This window comes from Triturus cristatus, chromosome 4_1, assembly GCF_964204655.1.
Source record: "Triturus cristatus chromosome 4_1, aTriCri1.1, whole genome shotgun sequence".
In the NCBI taxonomy this organism is placed as follows: Eukaryota; Metazoa; Chordata; class Amphibia; order Caudata; family Salamandridae; genus Triturus; species Triturus cristatus.
This window is the reverse complement of record NC_140585.1, coordinates 88741764-88768736: the sequence shown is the minus strand read 5'-3', so window position 1 is coordinate 88768736 and position 26973 is coordinate 88741764. Positions and strand designations below refer to the sequence as shown.

Below are 26973 nucleotides of genomic sequence, written 5' to 3'. Positions count from 1 at the left end.
AGGCCAGACGCCCAAACAGTTCAATAGTTGGGAGTCTCTACTGTGTGAGTGAAAAACGGAAGCCGATTTGTATCGAATTTGTTTTTACTTTTGAGTGAAATGCCTATTAAGGTCGATTTACAGACATCTTTAGAGTGCTTAGTGGAATATTCAAAGCACGAATACCAGACAATCTGATGGTATGGTCGGTTTTCTACTAGAATAAGTTTAGGGCTAGAAGCAGGAAAGTGTGTGATGTTGGGGTGATAAACCAGCAAATTGCAGTAAAGAGCCACAAACATTTGCCAGATTGCACACACATTTTGCAGGTAGTTTTTCAACATGGAAAAGCAGGTAACACGACGCCTATCAATGTTAGGAGTTAGTTGTCCTTCCTTTTCCCATGGTGAAAAAGTGGAGTGGACACCTCCACACTGAATGATAGTGTGGGGGAAGAGGTTTCATCAAAGTGAAAAATTATTTCTTTGTGTAGGAGAATGGAAAAGAGTGATCTAAACATGTGCACATCAAGGCATGACTTACTCAGGAATACATTTTGAGAAGTGGTAGTACCCCAGAAATCTACAACTGTTATACGTTTTCGAGGCTACCCCTGGGATTGTGGGTGATTCCCCAAAATGTCTCCAAACAAAGGAAGAAACTTACCGGAGTGCATTTCCGAAATCACAGTCGGGTGTGTTTATCACCCCGAAAGTGATTTCCCAGGTCATTCATACAACAGTAATATTCTTAACATATAGAACTTCATTCTAGCTTTTCACTGTTTTGAAGTACAGTAACTATTAGGTGAGTTATTATTACTTAGTTCTATTTTATCTAATTTCCACCCTCAGAAGGATGGGCGGTGGAGTGGGCCCCTGCCAGGATTCGAAGCCCTGACCTGCAGCTCTCCACCTCTCAGAGGCATGCCTTTAACTCACTGAGCCATCCCGGTTAGTACGTGAATTAACAGTCAATAATATGGTTTTTGGACCACAGCTCCATCGACGTTCGTGTGCTATGTTAAAATTCTTTTTTTTAAAACTTACCTGACCGGGTCCCGCACCGCCTCCGCTTGTGGCCCGGTCCCTGCTTCTTTCCAGAAACAGAACAGGAACAGGCATCCTTCCTCCTCTCCTCTAAGCCAATCACAACACTGCGTTGTGATTGGTGCGGCCAGGCACCTGTAGGGAGGCCATTTTCTCTATGTAGGCTGCTACATAGAGAAAATGTAGAGTGCACATGACTGGTTTGGTCGGCCCCAGAAGGCCAACCAAACAGTCAGGGTACTCAAAGTGGGGCAAGCCACTCCTCCCCATCCCGCCCACCTGCCGACCCCAGCCAGGCATTCCTTCCCACCCGCCCCCAACCTGGCATACCCTGCTTTCTTGCAGCTCGAGAAGCAGAAACATAAAATGGTATTTAAAATACCATTTTATGTTTCTGCTGCTCGCACTGTGAGAAAGCAGTGGGGCGACGCTCCTCTGCCCTAATGGAGGAGCCGCCCCTGAATATTTTAAAAAAAATTACACAAAATTGTAAGTTTGCCCTTGTGAAACAGGTCCCCAGTGTCAACAGAGTAGTAATTTTAGAGTGTATTAAGCAAGCAGCGCCAGACTGTAAACAGAAACCAGCTCTGGCAATTCCATCTGAGTGGCCCTGGGGAGGGGGGGAAGTGGTGTGGGGGCAGCGGGGCTGGCATGGGGATGAGGCATATGCTACTGAGAAGCTCAGGGGGAGGGACGGGGTGCTAGTGTCAAGCACTGCTGCTGTAATTGTTCCGGGGGGGGGCAATATTGCAGCGCTGCTGCAAAACTGGCCCCCAGTAACAAAACCGCCCCCCACGGGTCAAAAACCGGCCCCCACACTTCCGACCCAATGGGAAAATGCCTTCTACCCGCTACGGCCAGTCCTGCCCAGGTATTACGGTAATGTCTCATTATGTTATTCAATACATTAATATTTATTCAATATTATTGTAATTGCATCCGTGTACTTGCTTTTTATTTCATTTTTTTTAAAATGTCAACATGCTGTACATGAATACAAACAGCAGGACAACATTGTGAAAATAAACAGAATATGAATTAAAGCATCATAATGCTGGGGGGTAGGAGGGAGAGGACCAGTCAGCTGATCATCTTATAGAAGATAGCTAAATGTGGTAAACGTTTTGAAGGAGGGATCAGAAAGAGATGGAATGGTGAAAAGATCAGGACACAAGTCACAAATGCACTAAAGACAGGGAAGACAAAGGCATCCAGCAAACATTTGAAAACAGAGCAAGCCGAGTGCAGCTGGTGACTGCATTATTAAGGAGAAATTTGAATTGGATACAAAAATTCAAGGATGTCTTTCTGTTTCATCATTTGTTTTCTGTAGAAATTTAAATATATCATCTTCCTTGGTGATTCCTTAGGTGTATCATTCTCTTATGATTGAAAGGCATCACCAGGCACATCCTTGTAGTACAATGGAGGTGGTACAGCGGTGGGTGCTGATGTCACTCCCTGTGCAGCTGGCGCGGTCGATAGTCCATACGGCATTGGCATTCCTTGCATCAAGGACATCCCTTGCCCTGTGGCCAGTGGTACGCCTGTTGCTTGCATTGGAAGGACTCTTGGGTCTTGAGTGCCAGCATTTTGAACCACAAACAAAGGCTAGAAAAGAAGGGTATATTAATAAAAAACAATCACTGATTTGAAACAGAACCAACAATTTTTCAGACTGACAGCATTAACCACAAAGTGGCTATAAAAAGCACCATGAACATCACGCCCATCAAACCACCTTAGTGTCCCTAGAATAGCATTGTTTATGACTGATAATATCATCCACCATACTATTCAATGCCTCAAAATGTCAAACCCTCTTTAGCAATGTAGATTCTTCATGCTCAAATATTAATGAGGTGAATATACAGCGCCCAAATAAACAGATAATCTACACCAAGCACTATGAGCATCACTGCTTTGGGCAACAAGAGAGCACACATTATCTACCTGACCCACAGAGCAGAGAGGAAATAAATGGATGTCAACACTGGCTTACCTGGGCCACACTTGGGGAGGAAGAATTGCATACCGATTTGCAACCAAAACAAGAGACAGCAACAGAAACAAAGAACTCCAGGAATGAGAGCAGCAGAAGAACGGCCAAAAGACCATCTCGGTAAATCTACAAAAGGCAATGCAGAGCAAAGGAAGAGTTAGCCAAGTGATGTGATGTAACAGTCTTCAGGCAAGATCTAACTTTAAGTAGTGCAATTATTCAAAGGAGAGAAATATCGTTCTTATTTTTCAGTCCCATTCCTCATTCTTTTGATCTTGACCTTGCCCCACTTAGGATGGGTGCTCATAAGGTTGAGGCGTTCCAAACATTGACCACCTTACCTTCTTCATCAGTAGAGACTTTGAGTCTGATTTATTTTTTGGTGGGCGGCCCATTTCTCCATCAGGGAAACAGAGTAAATTACTCTGCTGCCATGACGGAAGTGCCAGCTGCCAAACTGAGAAATTTCTTAAAGCACTGGCAGGAACTGCTGTCACGGTGGTTCCTGTCAATGCTTTTTGAAGTTTGGTGGGTTTCAAAAAGAAAACCCAACGTGAAATCAAATGCTCCCCTCGCTGCATTAGTCCTTTCCCATGGCGAGGGGAGCATTTAGCAGTTTTTACTGCCTCTTACCACCAGTGCTTTCCTGGCAGTGATGGGCAGCGAAAACTGACCTCTAATTCCATCCATCGAAATCAGGAGGGTCAGAATGAGAGGTCTGCCTCTAATGGCCCCGACCCCGCAGGCTGTTAGAGGGATTTAATCATGGCGGAGACAAAGTGGTCTCTGTCATGATTAAACCAATGGCCTGCCTGCATTTAAATTTTGCAGGAGTGCCACAGTCTTGACAGTATGTATACTCCATTGCTTTTGTGAGGGAGCACATAAACCACCAAGATTCAAATCAGGCCCTTTCTCTACTAAAGTTCTCAATAGAATTAACTGGTAGACCATGGTGCTACAAAGACACTGGATGAGATAAGTTGCAGAGAGACCTTGGCTGAAATAAGTACCTTTTTCTATTGTGATATGGAAAACAGCCTATGTTGTAGTATGACACTGCACTGCATGACCAGAAGTGGACTGAAGCACAACAGACCAGGAAGTACTTCCATTTGAAGCCACAAAAATACTTACCTTATAATCTCTTGATGGACAGTCACTTTCAACCTGACTGAAGACGTTTGGTTTGTTTCCACTGTTCTGCTTGGTAATCAGCATCTCTTACCAGGTTGCCAGATGCCATTTGATATTTCAGTCTCCATCTACCAACTGTAAAATATTCTCTTCTTCCCCAGATACCTCTCCTCTCTCCCAGAATTTTATCATCCCCCACCTCTTTCATTTTACCCGCATACTCCTCCCTATACCTTCCCTCTCCCCAGTCTTCTCTGCATCCTACGTATCCATCTCTCATCCTGCACCCTTAAAACCAACTTTCACCCACTCATTAAATCTCCATCCCTCCTCTCCGTGCGTCTAAATTAATTCTCCATTTCAAATGTGTACCTCCTTTCCCACCAATCTCCCATTGGCTTTTTCATTATCTTTATTGTATTTTAGGCTCCTGGTTCATAGGCCTGTCCAGGAACCTGATTCTACCTTTCTTGCGCTTCTTACGTTCTCCAGTCCCCCTTGACCACATATCCTTCCCTCACCATTGTAGGAAAGTTGGATCTTTCTGGCATAGATACCCCTACTTTTTTTCTGGTGTCAGTGTGTTTTATAGTTCACCGGGAGCCTACTAACCAGGACCCCAGGGGCAGTGCTCTTGCCTCTAAATTCTCTGGTAAGTACCTTGTACGCCCCACAATTGGCATACTGGAGTACCATTATAAGTCCCTAGTATACGGTACTGAGGTACCCATGGTTCTCCCATGGACTGCAGCATATATTATACCATCCTTGGGAGCCCATTCAAACTGTGTCTGCAGAGCTGCCATTGCAGTCTGTGTGAAATGATGCCTGCACCTTTCACTATGGATATAAGGTTTCCCTTATATCCCGGTCACTGCACTTTTAACCTATAAGTCACCACTAAGGTAGGCCCACCAGTCCAAAGGCAGGGTGCATGGTTCTAAGTGTATGGATACTCCTGCATGAGCAAAGGTATCCCTACAAACTATGGATTCCATTCTCTGGGCTTTGTAAGTGTGGGCAGTCATTATAAGGCATGTAGTGGTCACTGGCAATTTGACATGCCCAACACCTAATGGCTGCCCCAAACCTGGTCATGTTTGGTATCAAACATGTTGGAATCATACAACTACACTGATTCAAGTGTTAATTGCATGATACCATGCACTGGGGGGCTCCTTAGAGAAGGCTCCAATGCCTACCTATGCAGCCTTACAGGGTCTGCCTGCCAGTCTGTGCTGCTGCTGACCCTGAAAGTGTTCTGTCCCTGTGCTGATGAGCTTAATTCGGGCAGGGGAAGCTGAACAAAGGATTTCCTGTGAAGGGGAGGTGTGACCACCTCTTCTTTAGGATTTGGTTGGGTGGGGGCTTCAGAGTGCCACCATACTGCATTGAAGTGCTCTCTATGCATAAACCAGTTTTGCCCATTTCAGGAGCCCTTGGCTCCCGCTCTGGTGAGAAACCACACAAAGGACAGGGGAGTGTCCATCCCGCTGTCCAGCTCCACCCTAGGGAGGTGCCCAGAGCTCCTCCAGGTGGTCACTTGAATGTGTCATGTTAAATCTTGTCCCTTGGGAGCATCTGTCTGGCTAGGACAGCTGATTAGCGTTGCTGACCCCCTCTGATAGGTGGGTCACCACAGAAGAGGTCCTTCCCCTTTTTAGGGTTACTTAAGATCTCCCGTTAGGATAATTCCTTAGATTCCTCCCGACAACAACTCCTAGATCTGACTGCCTCTCATCTGAATACTGTCCAAAGACTATTCCGTTGGTGGATACTGTAACTCTGCTGTACTTTGAGCCAGGAACAAAGACAAGACTGCTCCATTAGGAAGATTCCTGCTCCATCTTCGTCCCTTTGCTTCTTCAAGGTCTGCAACTCCGTGCATCCTCCTAGTCACCAAGGACTCAGCCTGCATCCCAGCCAGAAGGAATCTCTCTTGGAGTGAAAAGTCTAGTGAAGAGGCAAAACAATTTTAGCAGACGGTGGTAATTTAGCTCCAGAAGTGACCCCCTATATCAGCAGTCCCACATCCCGAGGTGATGAATCCCGAGCAAGAGTGACTGGCAGCTTGCTGAGCTATAACATCAAAGCTAGCTAACCCACACAGAGAACCATCCAGAGTGAGGAAGTATGAGATATGATCAGTCAAAACCTGAGAGAGTTCGATGGGGAAACCCTCCTGGCAGGCAAAGACAGATGGAGCAGAACGTTCATCCCTCCCCACATCGGATTGAGATTGAAAATAGACCCAGACACCAAAATAAAAGTAGCCCCCACTAGTGAATTAAATAGCTAAGAAAGTGGCTAACACTTGTAAATTGGTACCATTTGAGCTTCTAAATACATGCTGTGTAAGTGTTTTGCAAGTTTTTGGAGACTGCATGGATTTGAGCTTGCTACAGGCAATGTTTGTTTCAATATCAGGGAAATCACCAGCCCAGCAGACTATAAAATAGGTCCACATACAGTCAAAAAAGCGGCCTACAGACGGACCTGTTAGACCTGCCCATTGAGCACTGCTGTATTGCCCTATCTGCCAGTTCGACCCTGCCCCTCCTCTTCTGTGGGTCCATAGTTGGCACTTCATGTAAACAGAAACAGAACTTGCCCCATAACATAAAATGTATTTATAAAGCGTAATGTTCACCTACTGGTGGGGAGTGATGAGCTGCCTAGCATATTATAAAGACATGCGTTCTGGGATGATATCCCAGGAGCAAGAAACAGAAGCTCATGTCTCGGTTCATTGACTTGGGTCTGTTGTTAGCCAAACAACTGATCAATTGCAGGTGGAAATCACCTGACCCAATGCACCTCGCTGCCTGGAGGCTGTGGTTTACAACTTGGGCACAGGCTGAGAGCGCTGCCCTGCACAGGGAGGACAGCCTAGGACTTTGCAGACACCACATACCCACCAGCAACTGGGATTCCATTATGGCTGATTTACACACTCATATACCTGATGCTTCCACATCACCAGATGAGCAGCTGACCTGTGGTGGAGAGATGGGGGGATGTGGAATACGACTCTCATTGCGGCAAACCCTGATAGGCCTGATTGAGATGCTGTGCACCCCCAACTAGCATCACCTCAAATGGTATCGGTCATGGTGACGTATGCATGAACCAGATGCAGTACCTAGATGCTCTCCACCAGTTGTGTGGGGATGGGATGTGATATTAGGGCTAACATGGTAGTTAATATTACTACTTTATTGATTTATCAGTTGTGTTTGTTTGGAATACTTGATTGTTATATCTGATATTGCAAACTGTTGTTTCCTGTGTACACTGCACACAATTATTGATAAAGACTCTCTTTTGTATTGATGCATCCACCTCGATAGACTGTATAAATGCCTTCTACCCGTCACTACTAATTCGGCTCTACAGATAATGTGCTTTGTGCTAGTGGTCTTCACACTACACTACTGCCAGCACAGTTTGTCCTGATATTGCTATACTCACCATCTCAGAATATACCATTGCCAGCTGGTATTGTGAATGTATTGCTTATTATGGCAATCATCTATAAACAAATACAATGAAAAGATTTAAATTAAAAAAATAAAGCTAATGTTCACCCCCAATGAAGTATCATGACGCTATTGACAATTAACTCAAATGCAGCTGTCAAATGTGCAGTAGGTTCAGTGGCACCGGCACCCAGGAATGTGAGCTATCCACATCAGCCTAGCTATGATTGTCTGTTCCTTTTCATACGGTTTGTAAGTAGTTTAACTGGTTATATTCTTGCTCAAGATTTCAGCCTCTAGATAGGTAATTAATTTCTGTACTATTTGCAATGCACACTGTCACCGCCTGGTAAAACGAGTAACAAAGAAACAACATTGTCTTAAGTAAGTCTTGATTTTTACACCAGTTTTAACATTGGTGTGTGTTGTTGTGTATTGTTAATAGTTAATTGTAACTTGTACTAGCTACCTGTTAATTTGAAACCTCCTAAAAATCTAGGTGATGAATATTGTGGCATAATAATGTACTGATATATTGCATTACTCTTTTGGATCTATAGCAGACAACAAAGCTTATTTCTCTGTTAAATTAATCCTTGATTTGGATGAGGAGGTTTGTACACCCTTAAATTTAACAAACTTGGCATCTCAAATCAATAGCCCTTACCACAGCTAAGGGAATGTCTCTAAAGCGTGGCCTGACAGTCTTTTGTGTATACAACTATCTCTTTCTGGTCTCACAGGATAGTTGGCATTCTTTCTGCGTCTCAAGGTCCTGTATACTTACATCGAAAGCATCCTTGTAACGCCAGCACTCGTAACTGCTTTCATCACTATAACAGTTATTATAATCATAATAATATCCGAAATCCACTAAGCAGAAAATTATGCTGATTCCTGCAGCGATGGAGCTGAAGATATTCATCACCAGGCTGCCAACCACCTGAAGAGAAAAAAGATGTAGAGTTGGAAGAGTATTTGATTGAGTAAGTATAAGATCTGAGAAAGATGTGCAGTTGGCATCAAACAAGGTTTGACTGTTTGCACAGGGGATGTCATAGCATGTGTCTTGACTTGGAGGAAGAGCTGGCATGGAAAGCCATGTCCGCACTTTGAGCTTAGAGATGAAAAGGAGTTGATGTGGACTACAGTGTCCCTCAACTGAAGGTGTGATTGCAATGGGATTTCTTGGGTGTGAGTTAGACTATAGTATCCCACAACTGAAGGTGTGATAGCAGGGGCATGATTTGGGCTGGGCTTCACTAAAGTGTATCTCAACTGAAGGTGTGATTGTAATGGGATGCTTTAGGTGGCCGCAAAACTAGAATGTCCCTCAACTAAAGGTGTAATTTCAGTGGGATGCTTCACAGAGGTTTTGTTAGAATGCCAAATTATGCAGAAGGTTTTGGTTATTCAGTAGAGCGGCAACAGAAAGGCAGCCACTGAGTGTTGTCTACTAAATGGACAGAACAAGTAGTGCTAGTAGTGTATCAAAAATGGGAACAGAACTGGAATGGCAGGTGATGCAGTGCATCTGTAATGGAGGCAGGGTAGGGTTTAGAGACAAATCAATGTGCCTTAGATTGAGATGGAGTTTGAATAGTAGGTGAAGCAAAGGATCTCAGATGAAGACAGAGTTAGATTAGTTTGTGATGCAATGAATCTCAGATGGAGCGGGTTAAAATAGTATGTGATGCAGTGTGTCTCAGATGGAGACAGAGTTTTAATAGTAACTGATGCAGTATGACTAAGATTGAGACCAAGTTAGAATAGTAAGTCTCAGATGGAAACTGCATTGGACTGGGAGCTGATGCAGTGACTCTCAGCTGAAGATAGAATTGTTATAGATGGTGATTCAATGGATCTCAAATGGGAGCCGCATTGGAATGGGGGGTGATGCAGTGACTCTCAGCTTGACATCACCTTGTTATAGACAGTTGATGCAGTGATTCTCAGCCGAAGGTAGAATTGTTATGTACAGTGATGCAGTGTCTTGTTTCTGGAGACAGAGCTAGCAAGTAGTAAGTGATGACAATTACCTGTCCTAGGTGGAAATTTGGAATGGTACATGATGCAATGTTCCTAATACTGAGATATTGTTTTGAAAGGGAAATGATGTTTTGCACTTAAATAAATTATAGAGGAGAGGGAGAGATACAATGTGAAGCAATGTCATGCCTGTCTCCTGAGGGTTAGCTTGGAATAGGGATGATGGAGTGTCTCCCAACTGGAGCTGAATTTGCAATGGAAAGTCATATAGCATCTTGTTTTGTGACTTAGTGCCTGATTTAGATCTCTGTGGATGGGTTACTCAGTCACAACAGTGACGGATATCCCGTCCGCCAAAATATAAATCCCAAAATATCCTGTGGGATTTATATTTCAGCAGACGGGATATCCGTCACCTTTGTGACGGAGTAACCAGTCCGCCGAGATCTAAATCAGGCCCTCAGTGTTTCACACAAACAAATTGTGTTTTTGGCCATTCTCATTGCAAATGTAGCTCTATGGGTGTGCCTAAATTAGTGACTCCTGGATTTGTCAAGTCCAAGGCCTGATCACCAGCTAGCTCCTACAACACCTCATAGGATATGGGCCGTCCAGCAGTGTCATATTTCCCGGGCGCAGCTCAGGATCAGAGTCCAGGCCTTTTGTACCCCTGCTGTGCCAGGTAATTTACATTTCTCTCCAGCAGCAGGAACAAAAGCCTCCCCACACAAAGGGAGCAATTAACAGTGCTTCACTGAGCTCCTGAGGAGGAAAGAGGTGGGGCTCAAGGATCTGCATCAATCAACCAGCTGTCATACTGTACACAGGATGGGCTTGTCCAAGCCCACTGATCATAGGAAGACGCCCAGATCTCTGGAGCCAACACAGCAGTTGGCTCTCTTTTAAAGATTTAGTCAGAAAGGCCCTGGAAGTGATGTCTGAGAGGGGCAGAGCTGAGGCTTCCAGAGGAGATGTTACAAGTAGCTCCTTGATGAGTCAATTTTGAACTGTCCCAGCATGCTGTGCAGGAGGGTTGGGATAGAGTTGGAGATGTGACGTGGAAACCTAGGATTGGCCGGGGATGCCTGGCTTCTGGAACCTTCCACTCCCTTTTAAAAACTCTTACACAAGGGGGAGGCTTTCTCTTGCTTAGTGTATTTTTGCGCTTAGCTACTGGACACTGGGGCTGCCATGGACAACTGGAAGGAGGAACCCCCTGAAGCCCAGAAAAGCCTAACGACTCTGCCTAGTCGACCCCAGGAGCAGTGGGTCGCCATAAGGCCCTGTGAGGCTGGCCCCCTAACACCATCTGAGGACCAGTTGGGGAAAGCCCTCTACTTCTGCACCAAGAGATAAAGACCAGGAAGAAGACTGGTGCAGGGATTCAGAAGAACCAGCTCTCTGTAGATTATACTGCTTTGGAGGTGAGGAGGTCTGCTGTAACTGCTCCTGATGGCTAGAGCTCACCACCAGGAGTAATGAGCCCAGGATCGTCCGAATTGGACCAACGGGCCAGAGTTATGACATTTTGAATATTGGTGACCTCACCTTTTTTTACCGAACAGAGCGCGTGGGGCTCACCTGTATTTCCTACAACTATCACTGGGGTGGGCTAGGGCCCAGAAGTCGGGGCAAGGATTATTTATTTATCTACACCCAGGGAGGGGGGTGTGAATGGGACCCCCATCTCTGGGGCTGGCGCTTTCTATTCTTCCAGGGAGGGGGCATGCGTAAGGCACTCTCCCCAGACACTTTCTGTGGCTCGATTACCTCATCCTGCTGGCTGTAGTCACCAAGGAGGGGGCCAGGGACCCCATTCTCAGCCTCCATGAGCAGGAGGAAAAGGCAGAGCGTCATCGCCCCCCATAGTGGTGAGACCCACCCTGCTCCCTGTACCCATGTCTGGGGGAAGAGGGTGGCCACAATGAACAAAGGAGATCTCTGCCTGCAGAGCAGACAGAGAAATAGAAGGTGCCAGCTGCCGCAGCTTCACACACGCGGATGCTGGCAGAGCAGCGAGGTATGGGCACCATCAGCTGCCCACAGCCATTGGAGGCATGGGACCGGGCACAACAAAAAAAAATCACAAGAAAAAGGAGAAACCACACAAGGTGGCTTAGATAATAGTGAGCCATTAAGTTATCAACTTTATCATGCAGTGAGTGGCGTGAGGGTGGGGAAGAGCAGAAGTTGAGACCATTTTGAGCCATAATATTAAGTTCCATAAGGTAGGGAAGGAGACGGATCATTGTGATCATCAGTGAAATGGTCACTATGAGTGTGCTTTATTGGAGGAACTGCAATCACAGAAGTTTTCAGATTGACAGAAACCTTTTTGTCTGGCAGTGGTTGCCCCTTTCAGATGCAGAAGCAGACAGTAAGTAAAGTGAAAAAATGGTCATCTACACACAATAAAGGATGTGCTCAGCTACCCCAGGAAGCTTCCGTCTCTAACCATCTGTGCATGGCTGTAGGCAGGTGAAAAGAGAGGTACAGAGGATGGGATAGGATTTGTGTGCCATGCATGGTTGGAACTGATGCCTCACATTTGTTCAGGACTGTGAAAATCATCTGGGGCACCTGCGCATAGCCAAATGCTATGCTCAGCTGATTTCTCACTACCAACCAGTGAGAAACACATACGGGCTACTTTGGGTAATGTGTCACCCTAGGCAGTCATGAATATTGCTTTCAAAGGTGTCATTTGACTTGTCTCAGTGATGTCATGATCAACTCATGATAAGGGTATGAGGTATGGTCTGAACAGCTTGATATAACTTACCATAATCATGACTGCTTCCCAATCCAACCTAATATGGAGTCAAAGTAATGATTGGTTGCCTTCCTCATAAAAAGGCCCTCCTTACGATGGTGGGCAGACTGCCACCGACAGGACTTCACTACAATGCAGACCACAGAGGTCGGGGTAGGATGCCCACCACTGACAGGATCAAAGATCCTATTGGGATGGCAGTCATATTCCTAACCCTTCAATGGAGGCGGTGGCTGCACAGGCACTTCCGTAGGGATTAGGATATCCCTTTCTGACTGCCTGTTAATGGCAGTCTCACTGCCATGAAAAGGTAGATGAAAAGGGACTTTGGGGGCTCTACAGTTTAGTAGCCAATGAGGCCCATGTAGTGCCCCCAAACACATCCATGCACCACGTGCCAGGTACCACATGGTGCCTGGCACACAGTGCATGGATGTGCACAAAGCAACTTTTTCTACTGCGGCTTGTGCTGCAGCCCTTTTCCTGGGCCACAGCACAAGTCACACTTGAAAAGAGCACTTTACGATCGCCTGTACCAGCGGTTCTATCATAATAGAGCAGATGCAACGACCAACTCATTGTCGGACAGTCACCGCCCGATACGGACGACTGCCATCGTAATTTCGGGCCAAAATATTAAAAAAGTTCTGAATCATGGAAAAAGGTTTATTTTATATACAAGCATTGTGAGGTGAAATTCTATAACATAAATTCAACAAGGGTCACTAGATCAAAAATATATTTTTCTTTTTCCCATTACCTGTAAATAGGCATCAAAGCATTATGTAGGTTTACTGATGCAAATTAATCATTTCAACGTTTATTGATACATCTAAGCATTCTGGCTTGTAGTGTTTTACAGGAGCATTAGTAGGTACTTGCTAGTCATATGAAGTTATTGTATGTAGGGCCTTATTCTATGGGTCCACGTTACATGAAGCAGTCATATGACATTCTAAATTACTGAAATAGGTTGGTTTAGTTTTAAGCTGGTGCAGTATTAGCTCCTCAGTGCAAGTTCTACGGGTTAAATCGGTGGATACAGTTGATGCCTCATTTATTATATAGCATCATACCTAAATTGAAGCGTGAGGTATTAGGCATTTGTCATACTCAACTTAAATAAGCGGGTTATGTGTGTAATAAATATATAAATACTCAACTAACTATATTCAGTGAATGGGAGCAGTCTTGGTCAAGGGGTCTGCAGTGAATAGGCAGCAACATAAGATGGCAGAAAAAGGTCTGTTGCCCTAGGTAGCATTTAGGGTTAAAACACTACTCACCAAACAGCGAGTTCCCCTTTTCTCGGCAGAGATGGACAGGCCTCCGGAGATAAAGTACTGAGGGAAGAAGAAAACATACCTTATATCAGCAATCAACAATTATCAGTCAGTGGCTGCTGAGTAATTTCTTATTTTCCAGTCATCTATTAAAAACTAGTACATATCACTGGTTGTACAAATGGTGACTATCCACCACCGACTCTTCAGCATCATGTCACATTACCTGGATATTTTAGTGGTCACTCCGGATAGATTCCCCAAGCCCCAAAAGGAAGCTGAGACCTATTTACAGAAAAGAAGAAAGACTGGCAGGTGTCTCTCAGCCCTACCCCTGAGTGATGCTCCTGGGGAGGTAGGAGTCAGGGAAGGCCTAACAGAGAATCTCTTACCTCTGCAGTGCAATAACAAAGCCTTAGTCTAAACCCCAGAATGAATACATATACACATTCTGTTATTGCTTAATGTATTCTATTGTATTGTGTACTATGCTCCTGTAAATCAGATGAATAAAAATGATCGCACTAATAGTAAGCATCTACACAATCATTAATCCTATTAGTGAAATTGACAATTCTATTAAATTAAGTCGGTGCACAGCTTGCTGAATTAAATTAAGTATCATATTTGCTCAGTCATGTAGTTTTCCTGCATACCTTAAAAGCCAACAGGCCTCAAACCTGAGCCCTGTTTTTAGCTTCTCTCCAGCTACCTGTAATTTCTCCTCAGTCGCTACTGTCTTTTTCACATTTTTAATCAATTTGTGTTCAAGGAGGAAGTGGGATTCCATCACATTTTTGCAATACAATTGTTATTTTGTTCATTTCTGAGGCCGCACAGGGAAGCTATGCATTGTTTCTTTCTGAACTCCCACAGAGTCAATCTGTAAGCAAATTCCTAGCTACCCTGAAATATTGCAGAGAATGGAAAAATCATTCCCTTGATTTTAAATGTGGGACTCAAAACGAGGTGACTATTTACATCATGGGCATGATGTACAAAGCATTTATTCGGTCGCAAAAATGCCTTTTCTTGTGTACAAACCTTAAATTTTGATTCAGTAACAAGGTACCAAATTGAGGCCTGGATGGTGAACTTCACTCTGTTCGCAGAGTTTGCGGAATTTTCTGCACTCCACACTCCGTGGAGCTCACGGAGTGCAGAAAACTCCGCATTGCCGTGTGCAGCAGAGTTTTTTCTCCGCTCGCGATCACGAACGGTAAGTTCGCGAGCGCGAGCTGCCGCTTGGGTAGAATTTCTACCTGAGCGGCATGAATACCAGCACAAACTGCAGTTCACACTGCACTCCGCCACTCGCGGATCTTCGCTGAGTTTTTTTGTAACTTCGTGGAGTTCCACGTAGCAAAACTCCACGAACTCCGCTCAGGCCTAACAAATTGCAATTTGGGTTTGTGGTCCATTACCAGGTTGGTATTTGGAAGGGAAGTTTTTTAGGCTGTCCCTTCAAATACTGAAATGTAATGGTATGTATTTATGTTTTGCAATTTAAATTACGACCAAAAAACAATCTTTTACCACCTTCTCACAGGAGGTGGTAAGACATTCGCAAATGGGAAGTTGTCCAAAACATTTTTAAGTGTAGGAATTATTGGTCCAATAGATCACTGCCTACTCTTAAAAAATGAAACTTATACTTTACATTTTTTGTTTTTAAACTTCCTTTAAAGAAAACTGCTTAATTTAAAAGCTAGCACAGGCATGGTGATTTGCTGATCACAGCAGGCAAACAACCCTGTGAAGGGTTCAATTCCTAGTGAGTCACAATTTGCGAACTACCCGAATAATATTCATGAGGTAGGTCGAATTGCAACCCAGTAGGAATTGGTCGCAAAAAATTGACAGTATTTGCACATAGAAATTCATGTGGCATGTACATAGTAAATACACCGTTACATATGAATCATCAGCTCAGTAAAAAGTGTGTAGAATCAGCAATATAACAATTCTATGTACAGTTTCTTTATTTAAACAAAGAAGCCAAACTGTGAACTTTTTAATGCCCTGCCCCTTCCATCTGTCTGATGTGCTAAGATGAATGCATTTATGCTCAGATGCCAATGTTTGTCATCAGTAGGTACTCATTTATGTAACTCTTAGGTAAATGGACAAAAGAAGTACCCCCATCATCATATCTCAGTCTGTTTGGTGGATGTTATAACCACTGCTTAATTTGAGCCATTGGTTTCCGGTGCTCATCCCCGGCACTTAATCATCAACACCGGGTTTTCATGAACACCAGTTAAGGACACATTCTATTACGGCAGGCACCGGGAGAGTAAATGATTTGCCCAAATCACACAGTGTTGAGCCGATGCCGAGACTTGTACCTGGTTCCCCAGCTATAAAGTGGCCAGCTCTGGCCATTACACATCCTCTCCCCACTTTCATGGTTAGTAGTTGGTTCAGGTTTAGGCGGCGCTAACAGGAGAAATGGGCTTGTGCAAGCAGCCTCCTGAGGAAAGCCCCAGCACTTATGTTTTTACAAATTAACCACTGGTTATAACCAACAATTACTATATAATAGAAATGGAAGTGATAGAATAGATGTTTGTGTCAGGAGCCGATCATGGCGGGTGGATATTGTCTTTGGTGCCATCCTTGAATTTCTCTAGGAGCATGTCCCAAACGTGGGCAATTAAATATTTTCTCAGGCCTGCTTGTTCCTCCCTGTAAAGCAGTGCACTCTTAGCCTGTCCAGGAGACCACTGATCCAGCCCAAGTAGCCACTGTAGTAGCAGAGGACTGTTTCCAATGCATTGTGATAGATCGCTCAGCGAGGAGCAGGTCGAGGTCTAGGAATCTTTCAAGTGAAGGGTGAGGGAAGAGACTCGGAGGCACTTGTTCAGGTGAGATTGGTATTGAAAGGCCAGTCGTGGTGGTCAATGTTTGCAATATTTGGGACCAGTAGTCAAGAGCAAGGGTCAAACCCACAGGATATGATGGAGGTCAGAGCTAGGAAGCGAACAACGGGGCAGCCTGCTGCAGAGCCTGGGAGAAGTCTGCTGATCTTAGCTGGTGTAAGATATGTCCTCTTTAGAATATTACATGGAATATATTGAATATATTTAAAACAGGACCCCCATAGATACTTTATGAGGGTATTACAGTATTTTAGTCCAGTCCGTGTCATGAAGCAGTTTAGCTAAGTCTCCCTCCCAAGCAGTTCTAAGAGGTGCTTGTGACCTGTTGGTCTGTTGTGTTATTTAGACAAAATATTGAGTTGTAAATATCGGGAGGCAAATAAATTGGGAAAAAATATTATGTTACAAAAATATTGTGATGCAGAAATATCGTTGTCAAGAATATTGTTTTTTTCAGGTAATATTGTTGTTAAGAATATTGCTGTTATTAATATCGTTTTCATTAATATATTTGTAAAAATATTGTTATTTAATTATCTTCATGTGTTTTAGTTAATATATATTAATTTTATGTGTCAATATTGCTTGAATAATTGTTAATAATATTCTTAAACATAGCCTCTCATTTTAAGTGATTTATAATTTTAAATGTAATTGCTTATTGTAATTTATAGTGAAATAGCATTTGGTCACATTGTGTATTTGGTGACAGATAACTCTTTTAAAACCTGTCATGTTGTCAAGTTTTAGTAGCATTAGAAGCCAGTCTTTGGTTATGCATTGACAACATGACTAAAACTTGACAACATGACTGGTTTTAAAACAGTTATCTGTCAGCAAATACACGATGTTACCAAATGCTTCTCTCACAGTGGTTCCCAAATGCACACATACTCACTGTGTGATTCTAGACAAACAACACTTTCCCTTGCACTATACCAAAACACATTTCTTCATCTAGAAGGAGTACTACATTTTAATATAGAAACATAACTCATTTCACAAATTCATAAACAATGACTGGTTTCTAATTCTACCAAAATATAAAAACAGCACCGTTATCTGTCTGCAAACACATGAAAAACACAAATGCTTATCACAGAATGGTTTCTACATGCACACACACTGTCAATAAGATTGTAGAGAAAAAAAATACTCCCTACACTTTAGCACAGGGGTACTCACAAACTTTCTCTCGGGGGCCAAATTTAGAGTGTGGTTTGTGGCCGAGGGCCGCACCAGTGGGGGCGGGGTCAGTGGGGGAGGGGGCGGGGCTAGAAAAAAAACTGTGACCATGAGCTTGAACACAGGCCCCTGCAGCGGATGCCTTCGTCCACTGAGCCACCAGACCCGGCATGCACATCTCTCTCTCTCTCTCTCTCGCGCTCTCTCTCTCTCTCGCGTTCTCTCTCTATCTCTCCCTGTCTGTCCCTGCCTCTATCTGTCTGTCCCTGCCTCTATCTGTCTGTCCCTGCCTCTATCTGTCTGTCCCTGCCTCTATCTGTCTGTCCCTGCCTCTCTGTCTGTCCCTGCCTCTATCTGTCTGTCCCTGCCTCTATCTGTCCCTGCCTCTCTGTCTCTATCTGTGGCACCCATGGAAAAATGCGTAGTCTGTTGGTGCAGGTGGTTCCTGTTGCGCTCATTTATTAATCACTGTATTACCATACATGCCAACATTTCAGAAGAGCAAAGTGGGAGATTCTTTTTTAAAAAAAATCGTGAGAATGGGGCCTTGAATCGGGTTACTGTCATGTATGGGCCTTGGAAGTGTGCTGCTGCAGGAACGGACATTTGAAACGCAAATGCACATTTTGTTCTTACCTTTCAGAAGCATGGAGGCAATGGCAGGCAGAGAGAGGGTGATGCAAGTGTTGTGCACTCACTGGCCTGGCAGGTTGCTGCTGGCAGTGCATATTCCACCCACCCCCCACCTGTGTGGCAGCCCAGGCACACACACAGCCGCCCCCAGTACTTCACAGGTCTTTAAAAGACCATTCACTTGCTAACAAGCCTTTGTTGTATTTCATCTCTTAGTGTCCGCAGCTCCACTCTTTCTATCGCTGGAATTGCCGGCCCCCTCTCGGAGTCCAGGCTGCTGCAACGGCAGTGTTTGCTGACACTTTTAAAAAGAAAAGAACAAAGGTATATTGTCTGCAAGCTCCGCGGGCCGCCAAGGAAGGCTTGCCGGGCCGCTGGCGGCCCGCGGGCCGTACTATGAGTAGGGTGTATATTTCTGTTTTTTAAAGGTATGATTCTTATTGGTTAACAAAAACAGATTGTAAGGAACATTATATATGATAAGCTGATATGTTGAAAAGTCAAGCACACTTGCTGTCTTGTTTAGCAACATTGTGTGCTGAACTTGTGACCTGTGTGCTCAGTGCAGTGCTCCATGACCTGTTTCTATGGTAACAGGCAGAAGGCAGATTGGGGGAAGGGTTGAAATGTATTTCAGTTGGAAAGGGTTGAAATGTTTAACTAATAGAAATGTGTGTTTGTGTATTTGGTGACAGATAACTCTTTTAAAACCTGTCATGTTGTCAAGTTTTAGTAGCATTAGAAGCCAGTCTTTGGTTATGCATTGATAAAATGATTCATGCTTTGACACTAAAGTGCAGTACTGAAATATGTAGATTGAGTGCAGTCCCCTTACCCCTTCCACAGTAGTGAATGAGTTTTGGTAAGCTGCTAGGATAGTGTTGCTTGTCTAGAATCACACTGTGAGTCTGTGTGCATTTGGGAACCACTATGAGAGAAGCATTTGGTAACATCGTGTATTTTTGGGCAGAGAACTCTTTTAAAACCTGTCATGTTGTCAAGTTTTAGTAGCATTAGAAGCCAGTCTTTGCTTATGCGTTGATTAAATTAGTCATGCTTTGACACTAATGTGCTGTACTTAAATATGTAGATTGTGTGCAGTACCATTACCTCTTCTAGACTAGTGAATGAGTTTTGGTAAACTGCTAGGGATAGTGTTGCTTGTCTAAAATCACACTGTGAGTCTGTGTACATTTGGGTAAGGATTGTGAGAGAAGCATTTAGTAACATAGTGTATTTGCTGACAGATAACTGTTTTAAAATCGGTCATGTTGTCAAGTTTTAATAACTTTAGAAGCTATTCTTTGCTTATGCATTGATAAAATGAGTCAGGGTTTGACACTAAAGTGCAGTACCATGTACTATTCTCTTCACTGTGCCAGAACGCAAAATGTTAAAGTTTTACCCAGGCACTAACCTAGCAGTAGTCTGATGATTTAGTCAGTTTCCAAGTACTCATGTTGTGAACCATACATCACCACATAGATTGCTTCAAATGTCTATGCAGTATGCATGCAGTCTTTAACATACTATACACTTGTCTTTCACATTTTCAATTCCCTAGTCAGTATCCATACAGTCCAGCAAACATCCTGTCACCCCCTTTGCACTCCTCTAGGGACCCATTCAGTACCAAGTACTAATCCATTCACTGTGTCAAAAGCCAACCACTTATAAATTCACTCAGGCACTCTCTTTGCTGTACTCTAATCATTCCGTCAGTTCCCAAGTACTCATGCAATGAGCCAGGCTTTAGCACATAGACTGCTTCAAATGCATATTCACTATGCATGCAGGCCTCTAACCACCTACACAGTAGTCTTTCACACCTTCAATTCCCCAGTCAGTATTCATACACTTCTAGCAAACACCCTGTCACTCACCCAGTGTGCCTCCTTATAGTACTGTAATCATTTAGTCAGTTAGCATGTAGTCTTTTAGTGAGGTAGGCTTTAGGGCATGAACTGCTTCAAAGTAGTATGCACTATGCAAGTAGTGTTTTAACGATCGTCACACTTGTGGTTCAGGGCTATAGTTTCTTAGTCAGTTTTTATATAAAATGTGTTTGTACAGTAATGGAATAGTATACATTTGAAAGGTATTAATATACATTTATTTGTGATTCTTTTTTACAGATACAGAACAGGAGTATTTCTCATCTGTTTGCACTCTTCTCGTGCAAGATTGTTTGGATGAAGGGTCCTTCGGTGTTTCATCATACTTGCCGTGCCGTACGAGTATTTCTTGTTATCATCCCCTTGCAACAGAACTCTTTTGCAAATCTTGCACGTGACCAAGGTGGCATTGGTCTTTGTTTGCCCCTCGGGAAAAGTAAAAAATTTCCAAACCACTGCAGGAAAACGTTGTGGGCGTGGTGCGTCCTCCAAAAATTCATCCTTAGATTCAGTGAATATTTTAAAGCGACAACATTTACAGTTTTTGTAAGTTAAACTTATAAAATTTTGTTAGCTGTAAGCATTTTATATATCTGTGATTTGTATCTTGTGGTATGTTGTTGAGAATAGCATGTGGTTTTTTTTTTTAACAATCTTTGTGATTGTTTTTTTTTTGCCTGCTGTTAAGTGATGAGTACGATTGAAATCACTATTTTTAGTGAAATTTAATATATTCTGAGAACAGCAAAAAAGGCAAACAAATTACTTTGTGGAAATTATGCTGTGTTGTAAAAAATGTATTATTACATGTTATAATTTTTTTTTCCTTTTCTTTCACAGATCCAGATTTTAAAATAAGCAATTTATATGAATTTAGATTGGAATGAAAATCTGAATAAAATGTATACCATTTTTTATTCCTATTACTGTGAAGGTAAGTTTAACTAAGTCTCAATATGCAGAATGAGGAGGTCTGCAAGAAGCTACAAAGTTGAAACACGTTTCTAAAAACACTGTTTATACCTATGTAGTTTTGAAATATGACCATAATCAGATATCATGTGACCTGCAAAAAAAGAGATTTGGGGGGTTCATAATATTTCCCATTTTAGCTATTGAAGGACCGCAATTATTTCAATCATTCTTCTTTGAACATCTTTGCAGACAAAACTCTGTGCTTACCTTCTATCATTCGCAAGGAATTTTAAAAATGGAAATATGTCACTTTTTGTAACATAGATATTGCGCAAGACACTCTTACATATTTACAAAGAGAGGAAAAGGCACTCTGTGCACTTTTTATACTCCATGTAAATACAACCTCATCATGCACACCACTTTGTGTTGAAAGGGTGTTCTATAAGTGTTGTTGTGCATGATTGCACTTAATACTCATAGAACAAGACACATGTCTAGATTTATCAGAAATCATAAATCTCGATATGTGTGTGAATGCTGCACCATTCTAAAATTGGTGTAGGAAAGCACAACAAGGAGAATTGTTTTAATTTCTCCACATTTTTATATCTTCAATGCATGCTGAAATGTTCAGCATACATTGAAGGAGAAAAATGCATTTTCTCATTGTTTTTGTGCAGGAAGGTGTGTCTTCCTGTAGAAAAACAAACAGCACATGACACAGATATCCTTGCACTATGGTGCAAGGGTGCCTGTGTCACCACATGGCTGCAGTTTAAGCAGCCATGCAGAGAGAAGCATAGATTTGCAACATATTTATGTACATATGTTGCATCCCTGTCCTTCGGAAGTACTACAGCACACTGCAGTTAAAGAGGTTACTGTGTGATGCTGCAGCACATCCTCATAGTTTTGCACTTATACATTCACCATACGCTACTAATGCATTAATTCAGTCAATTACGTACTACACATACATTCATCTAAACTTTCACACACTAACAAAGAAATTTAGCTCTTTTTTTAAACCAGGAAAGTTAGTTCTTACAAGAACTTTTTTTTTTCTTCTTTCTTCTTTTATATTTTTTGGGGGTTTTCTGAACAATTTTTAATTTTTTTTGGTTTTTCTGCAAAAAAACCCCCCAAAAAACAAAACAGGAGGAACCAAACAATGAACTTCAGGGAACAATAAAAAAAACAACAAAAAACACTAGCAAATGTGACTTTCTTGCTAGCGGCAGTTCAGATCGATCGACTGCTCACCGTAGCACAAAGTCGCATTGCACTTAGAGTATTTTTAAATATTGAAATTGAGGACGGATGTCCAAATTTTGGGCTGATGGATGCACTCTTGAGGTGCTCGGCTGCGATGAGGTGGAAGGCGCAGGAGCAGGAGTGTTTCTCATCCGTTTGCACTCTTGTCGTTCAAGATTGTTTGGATGAAGGGTCCTCAGGTGCTTCATCATACTTGCCGTGCCGCACGAGTATTTCTTGTTAGGATCCCTTCGTGACAGCACTCTTTTGCAAATCTTGCACGCGACCAAGGTGGCATTGGTCTTATTCTGCCCCTCGGGAAAAGTAAAAAATTTCCACACCACTGAAGAAAAACGTTCTTTGCGTGGTGCCTCCTCCAAAAATTAATCCTCAGATGTATGAGGAGATGCAGTTGATGCCTGCTGCCCTGAAGCCATTTTTTGTTGAAAAAAATTAGAGCTAAGTGTAATCTTAGTCTAAAAAATCTTCTTCTCTGCAAAGAGATGCTCCTCCAAATAAGGTCAAAGAAGAATGATTGAATTGGGTGGGGTCTTCCAATAGTTAGAAGAGGAAGTGTAATGAACCAATCAAATCTCTTTTTTTGCAGGTCACATGGGATCCGCGCACCCTGCGCTTACGCAGCACGCACCCAGAGCGCATCCGCGAAATTGAATTAAAACAACTTATAGGATTAGATGTAAAAATATATTAGTTTTAAGACTACTTTAGAGTTTGTCTTCAATTAATATTCACATGAAATACATATATATATGTTATTTAAAATGTAAAATATTTCGCGGGATCCGCGCACCTACCGCGTCATAGACGCAGATGACGCATCGCGGAAGCGCGTAAACGTTGCGTTACGTACATCGAACGTGTCGCATATAGGCTGGGAGTCGTACCGGTCGCATTGCAATCGCGCACTAAACACGTACCCGACGCATACCATGCACGGATGCTATCGTATAGGGATCGGGAACGGTGCGCTTAGGGTGCGCGGATCCAAAAACATGGAAAAAAAAAATATAAAATAAAGTTTTGAGCATATAGTTAAAAAAATATTTTGAAAAATATAAAAAAATATTTTGAAAAACCCATGATATTCAAATAATATTTTTTAATTTTTAAAAGAATTAATTGAAAAAACAAGTTTAAAAAACTGGTGATAAAAAAGTATTTTAAAAAAAGAAAAATTAATGAAATTGACACACTGAATTTGAAAAATATAGAAATCCATTCAAAATAATTAAACATGATATCTTCAGAGATAAGTTAAAGATAGGAATTAGCATTTAAAAAACCTTTGAAATTCACTGAAAAAACCATAGGTTTCATGCACGTTATAGTTAGGAATTGGCATTTAAAAAACATTAGAAATTCACTGAAAAAACCATAGGTTTCAGGGGCGTTATAGTTAGCTGGACATGTCCCTTGTACAAAACCCTAGAAATTCCCCCGTTATAGTTAGTTCAGCTAACTATAACTCGCGCCCCCGCAATGCACTGCTGATGACGTCACATATTACTTCACTCATGACATGGTCAGTGACATCACTGATGACATCTCAAATGAAATCACTGATGACATCACTGATGACGTCATCCATGTGATAAATTAGTGCATCTTCTCACACCCTAATATAACCTTTGATACACCGACTCAAAATTTCAGATGGCCATTTTGAAAACCATAGATACTCCAATACAAATAACTACATACCCACTCATTGACTCTTAGGTCTACATACATCTCCACTCACTCACCTGTACAGTCACTCATACTTACAGTCACTCCGTACAGGACTGTCATATGCATTTATACACCTATATAGACACTCACACACCGCCAATCATCCATTGAGGTACTGACACACCTAGTCAGTCATGCAAATAATTAATCACAGTCCAATTTACTCACCTATATAGTTAAACACACTCAAGTTCACTTACTCATAAAAATACTAACTAATTCTGATGCTCTTATACAATTACTGATACAAGCAAACACTCATCCATACAGCCACTCCCGCAATCACACACTCTCACATATAGATAGTTATATACTCTTACACACATATACACAGCGTTTCACATATGTAGTTACTGACACATGTACAACTGAGATATACATTCAATCACTAACACACCCTTACATACAGTCACCCAACCATACAGTCCATCACAGTTGCACTCTTAAAACCATGCAACCATAGCATCACCCACTCACACATCTATGCACAGAGTCACACATACCCTACCCACACAAACACTCAGGCACCCATACAGATACTCAGACAACCACTCAATAACCCATATAGACACTCATATTGCTATTCACAAAACCATGCAGCCACTTATACACCAACACACAGACACATACAGACATTCACACAGTTTAGTCACTAGTCTGCAGTAAGATACATTTAATGACTCACTTATAGAGTCAGTTACGCACCTAGAAAATCATACACCCACTCATTCTTCCACAGGCCTTTCACTATAAATATATAAAACATATTTAAACTTTACAGAAACACACAGTCACTGGATGACGTCATGAGTGATATCATTTGAGATGTCATCAGTGATGTCATCAGTGATGTCACTGACCATGTCATGAGTGATGTAATATGTGACGTCATCAGCAGTGCATTGCGGGGGCGCGAGTTATAGTTAGCTGAACTAACTATAACGGGGGGATTTCTAGGGTTTTGTACGAGGGAAATGTCCAGCTAACTATAACGCCCCTGAAACCTATGTTTTTTTCAGCAAATTATATATATATATATATATATATATATGTATGTATATATATATATATATATATATAAAACAAATGAAAGAGGAGGGGACAGAACCTCAGAAGAGATGAGTCAAGGTTTATTTTAGTGCTGGGAACAGAAAAACCATTTGGGCACAACTTGGATGCTGAACTGCACGTCCATTTATAAGAACAAGAAGATCAATCTACAGTGCAAACCTGATAAGAGGAAATCAAAAAGAAAAACGTAGGAAAAACATCTCCATGATGGTCCCTGACAAATCTATTGGACAATCCATCAAGTAATCTTAAGATCTACAATACACAACAAGAATGAATAGAGGAGGAAGAATTCCAAGTTGGTATTATTGGCAGACAGGTGGAGAAAAGAGTTTTAAAGAGAATTTGCAACAAAGGAGAAGACTAAAAGTAAAAGATTTATATACAGCCAGGGCCATGGACTCAACAAGAACAATCGAAGTAATTGCTTAGACCCCCCAATGGAATATGGGTTGAGTATGTATTAAATTCTACTTTAGAAGTATTAAAAACCTTGGAGAGAGACATTTTGGAACTGCGACTTTGCACAATATATTTGCACAATGCATTTGTCACTATTTCTCCTGACTTTGAAAAATATCTCAGAAGAATTATGATCTTGGAGATAGACTCTTGGAATACTAATTTGCACAATATATTTTGCACAAAGCACATTTCACTTTACTCTCCATATAAGAACCTAAACTTAGAAATCCTTGGGGGTAGCTAATGTAATTTTGGGACTTCGGTTCTTAGTTGCATGTTGCTTTAACCTGCTTTCCGCTTAATATTGGACAGAATCTGGATTTTTAAGATCATGTATAAAAGGTACTTCACAGAGATGAAATGATCTTGCTTATCAAGTAATATATTTAAGGTTCTTCTGCCTTGCTCTTGAAGAGGTCTCTCTCCACCTGAAAACCGCCCCCCCCCAAAAAACTTCTGACCGCCTCTTTCCTTTCTTTCTCTCTTCTCCCCCTCCTTCTTTCAAACTAGCAAAACCTTCCTTTTCCTCCCTTCTTCCCCTCTTGCCCTTCCCGGTCTTTTTGCTCCACTCTCTTTCCCTGTGCATTTGAGCAGAAAACATGATACAGTTATTTTCAAACAGGCTGTTTTTATAACTAGTTTCTTGTTTGACTTAGGTACTTTACCGGCAATGTCAAAAATGTAAAAAATGTAAAAATGCAAGAGGAACAATGGCAGCTGCCAAAAGCCAAATGTAACCATTCCTAAACATGGGTTAATAGTCTAGTCTGTTTTTTTTAATAGCAACAAACAAGGGATTCATGCACTTAGTCACTTTAAATAGACAGTTTAGACGGTGGGACTCTATGGTCCAGTTGAAGGCATCTGCCGAAACGCGTTGACCGTCCTTTCATGCTTTGCACTGATGGTGTTTAAAGAATAAAAGTACCTTAAAGGAAACAACTGTGGACTCCCTCTGTGCCGTGGATACTCTGGTGGGGACCGTGCCAAGTTTGTTTGAAAATATATATATATCTATATATATATTCACTGAAAAAACCATAGGTTTCACACATGTTATAGTTAGCGGAAATTTTACTGATAAAAAACCTGTGAAATTGCCCCGTTATAGTTAGTGCTGGCAACTATAACTCACGCGACCGCAATCCTCTGCTGATGCTAATACTGTATTTAGACACTTATTTGCCCATGTCTTCTTCCATACATTTTTAGCTATACATATATTAC

General features: G+C 42.2%; 1 protein-coding gene across 2 annotated transcripts in view; it reads right to left on the bottom strand.

Moving 5' to 3' along the window:
• Nucleotides 1–1955: 1955 nt before the first annotated feature.
• Nucleotides 1956–26973, bottom strand: part of LOC146839623 (membrane-spanning 4-domains subfamily A member 15-like) — a 174078-nt gene continuing 149060 nt past the window's right edge. Inside the window, exons 4-7 of one of the 2 annotated variants that reach the window (XM_085651700.1) lie at nucleotides 13695–13751; nucleotides 8434–8589; nucleotides 3031–3156; nucleotides 1956–2639 (exon numbers count right to left, since the gene is read on the bottom strand). In XM_085651700.1, the coding sequence (XP_085507826.1) occupies nucleotides 2412–2639; nucleotides 3031–3156; nucleotides 8434–8589; nucleotides 13695–13751 (567 nt within the window). In that variant the 3' untranslated portion in view covers nucleotides 1956–2411. The remainder of the gene's footprint in view (nucleotides 2640–3030; nucleotides 3157–8433; nucleotides 8590–13694; nucleotides 13752–26973) is intronic. The other variant, XM_085651701.1, reaches the window with a different exon arrangement.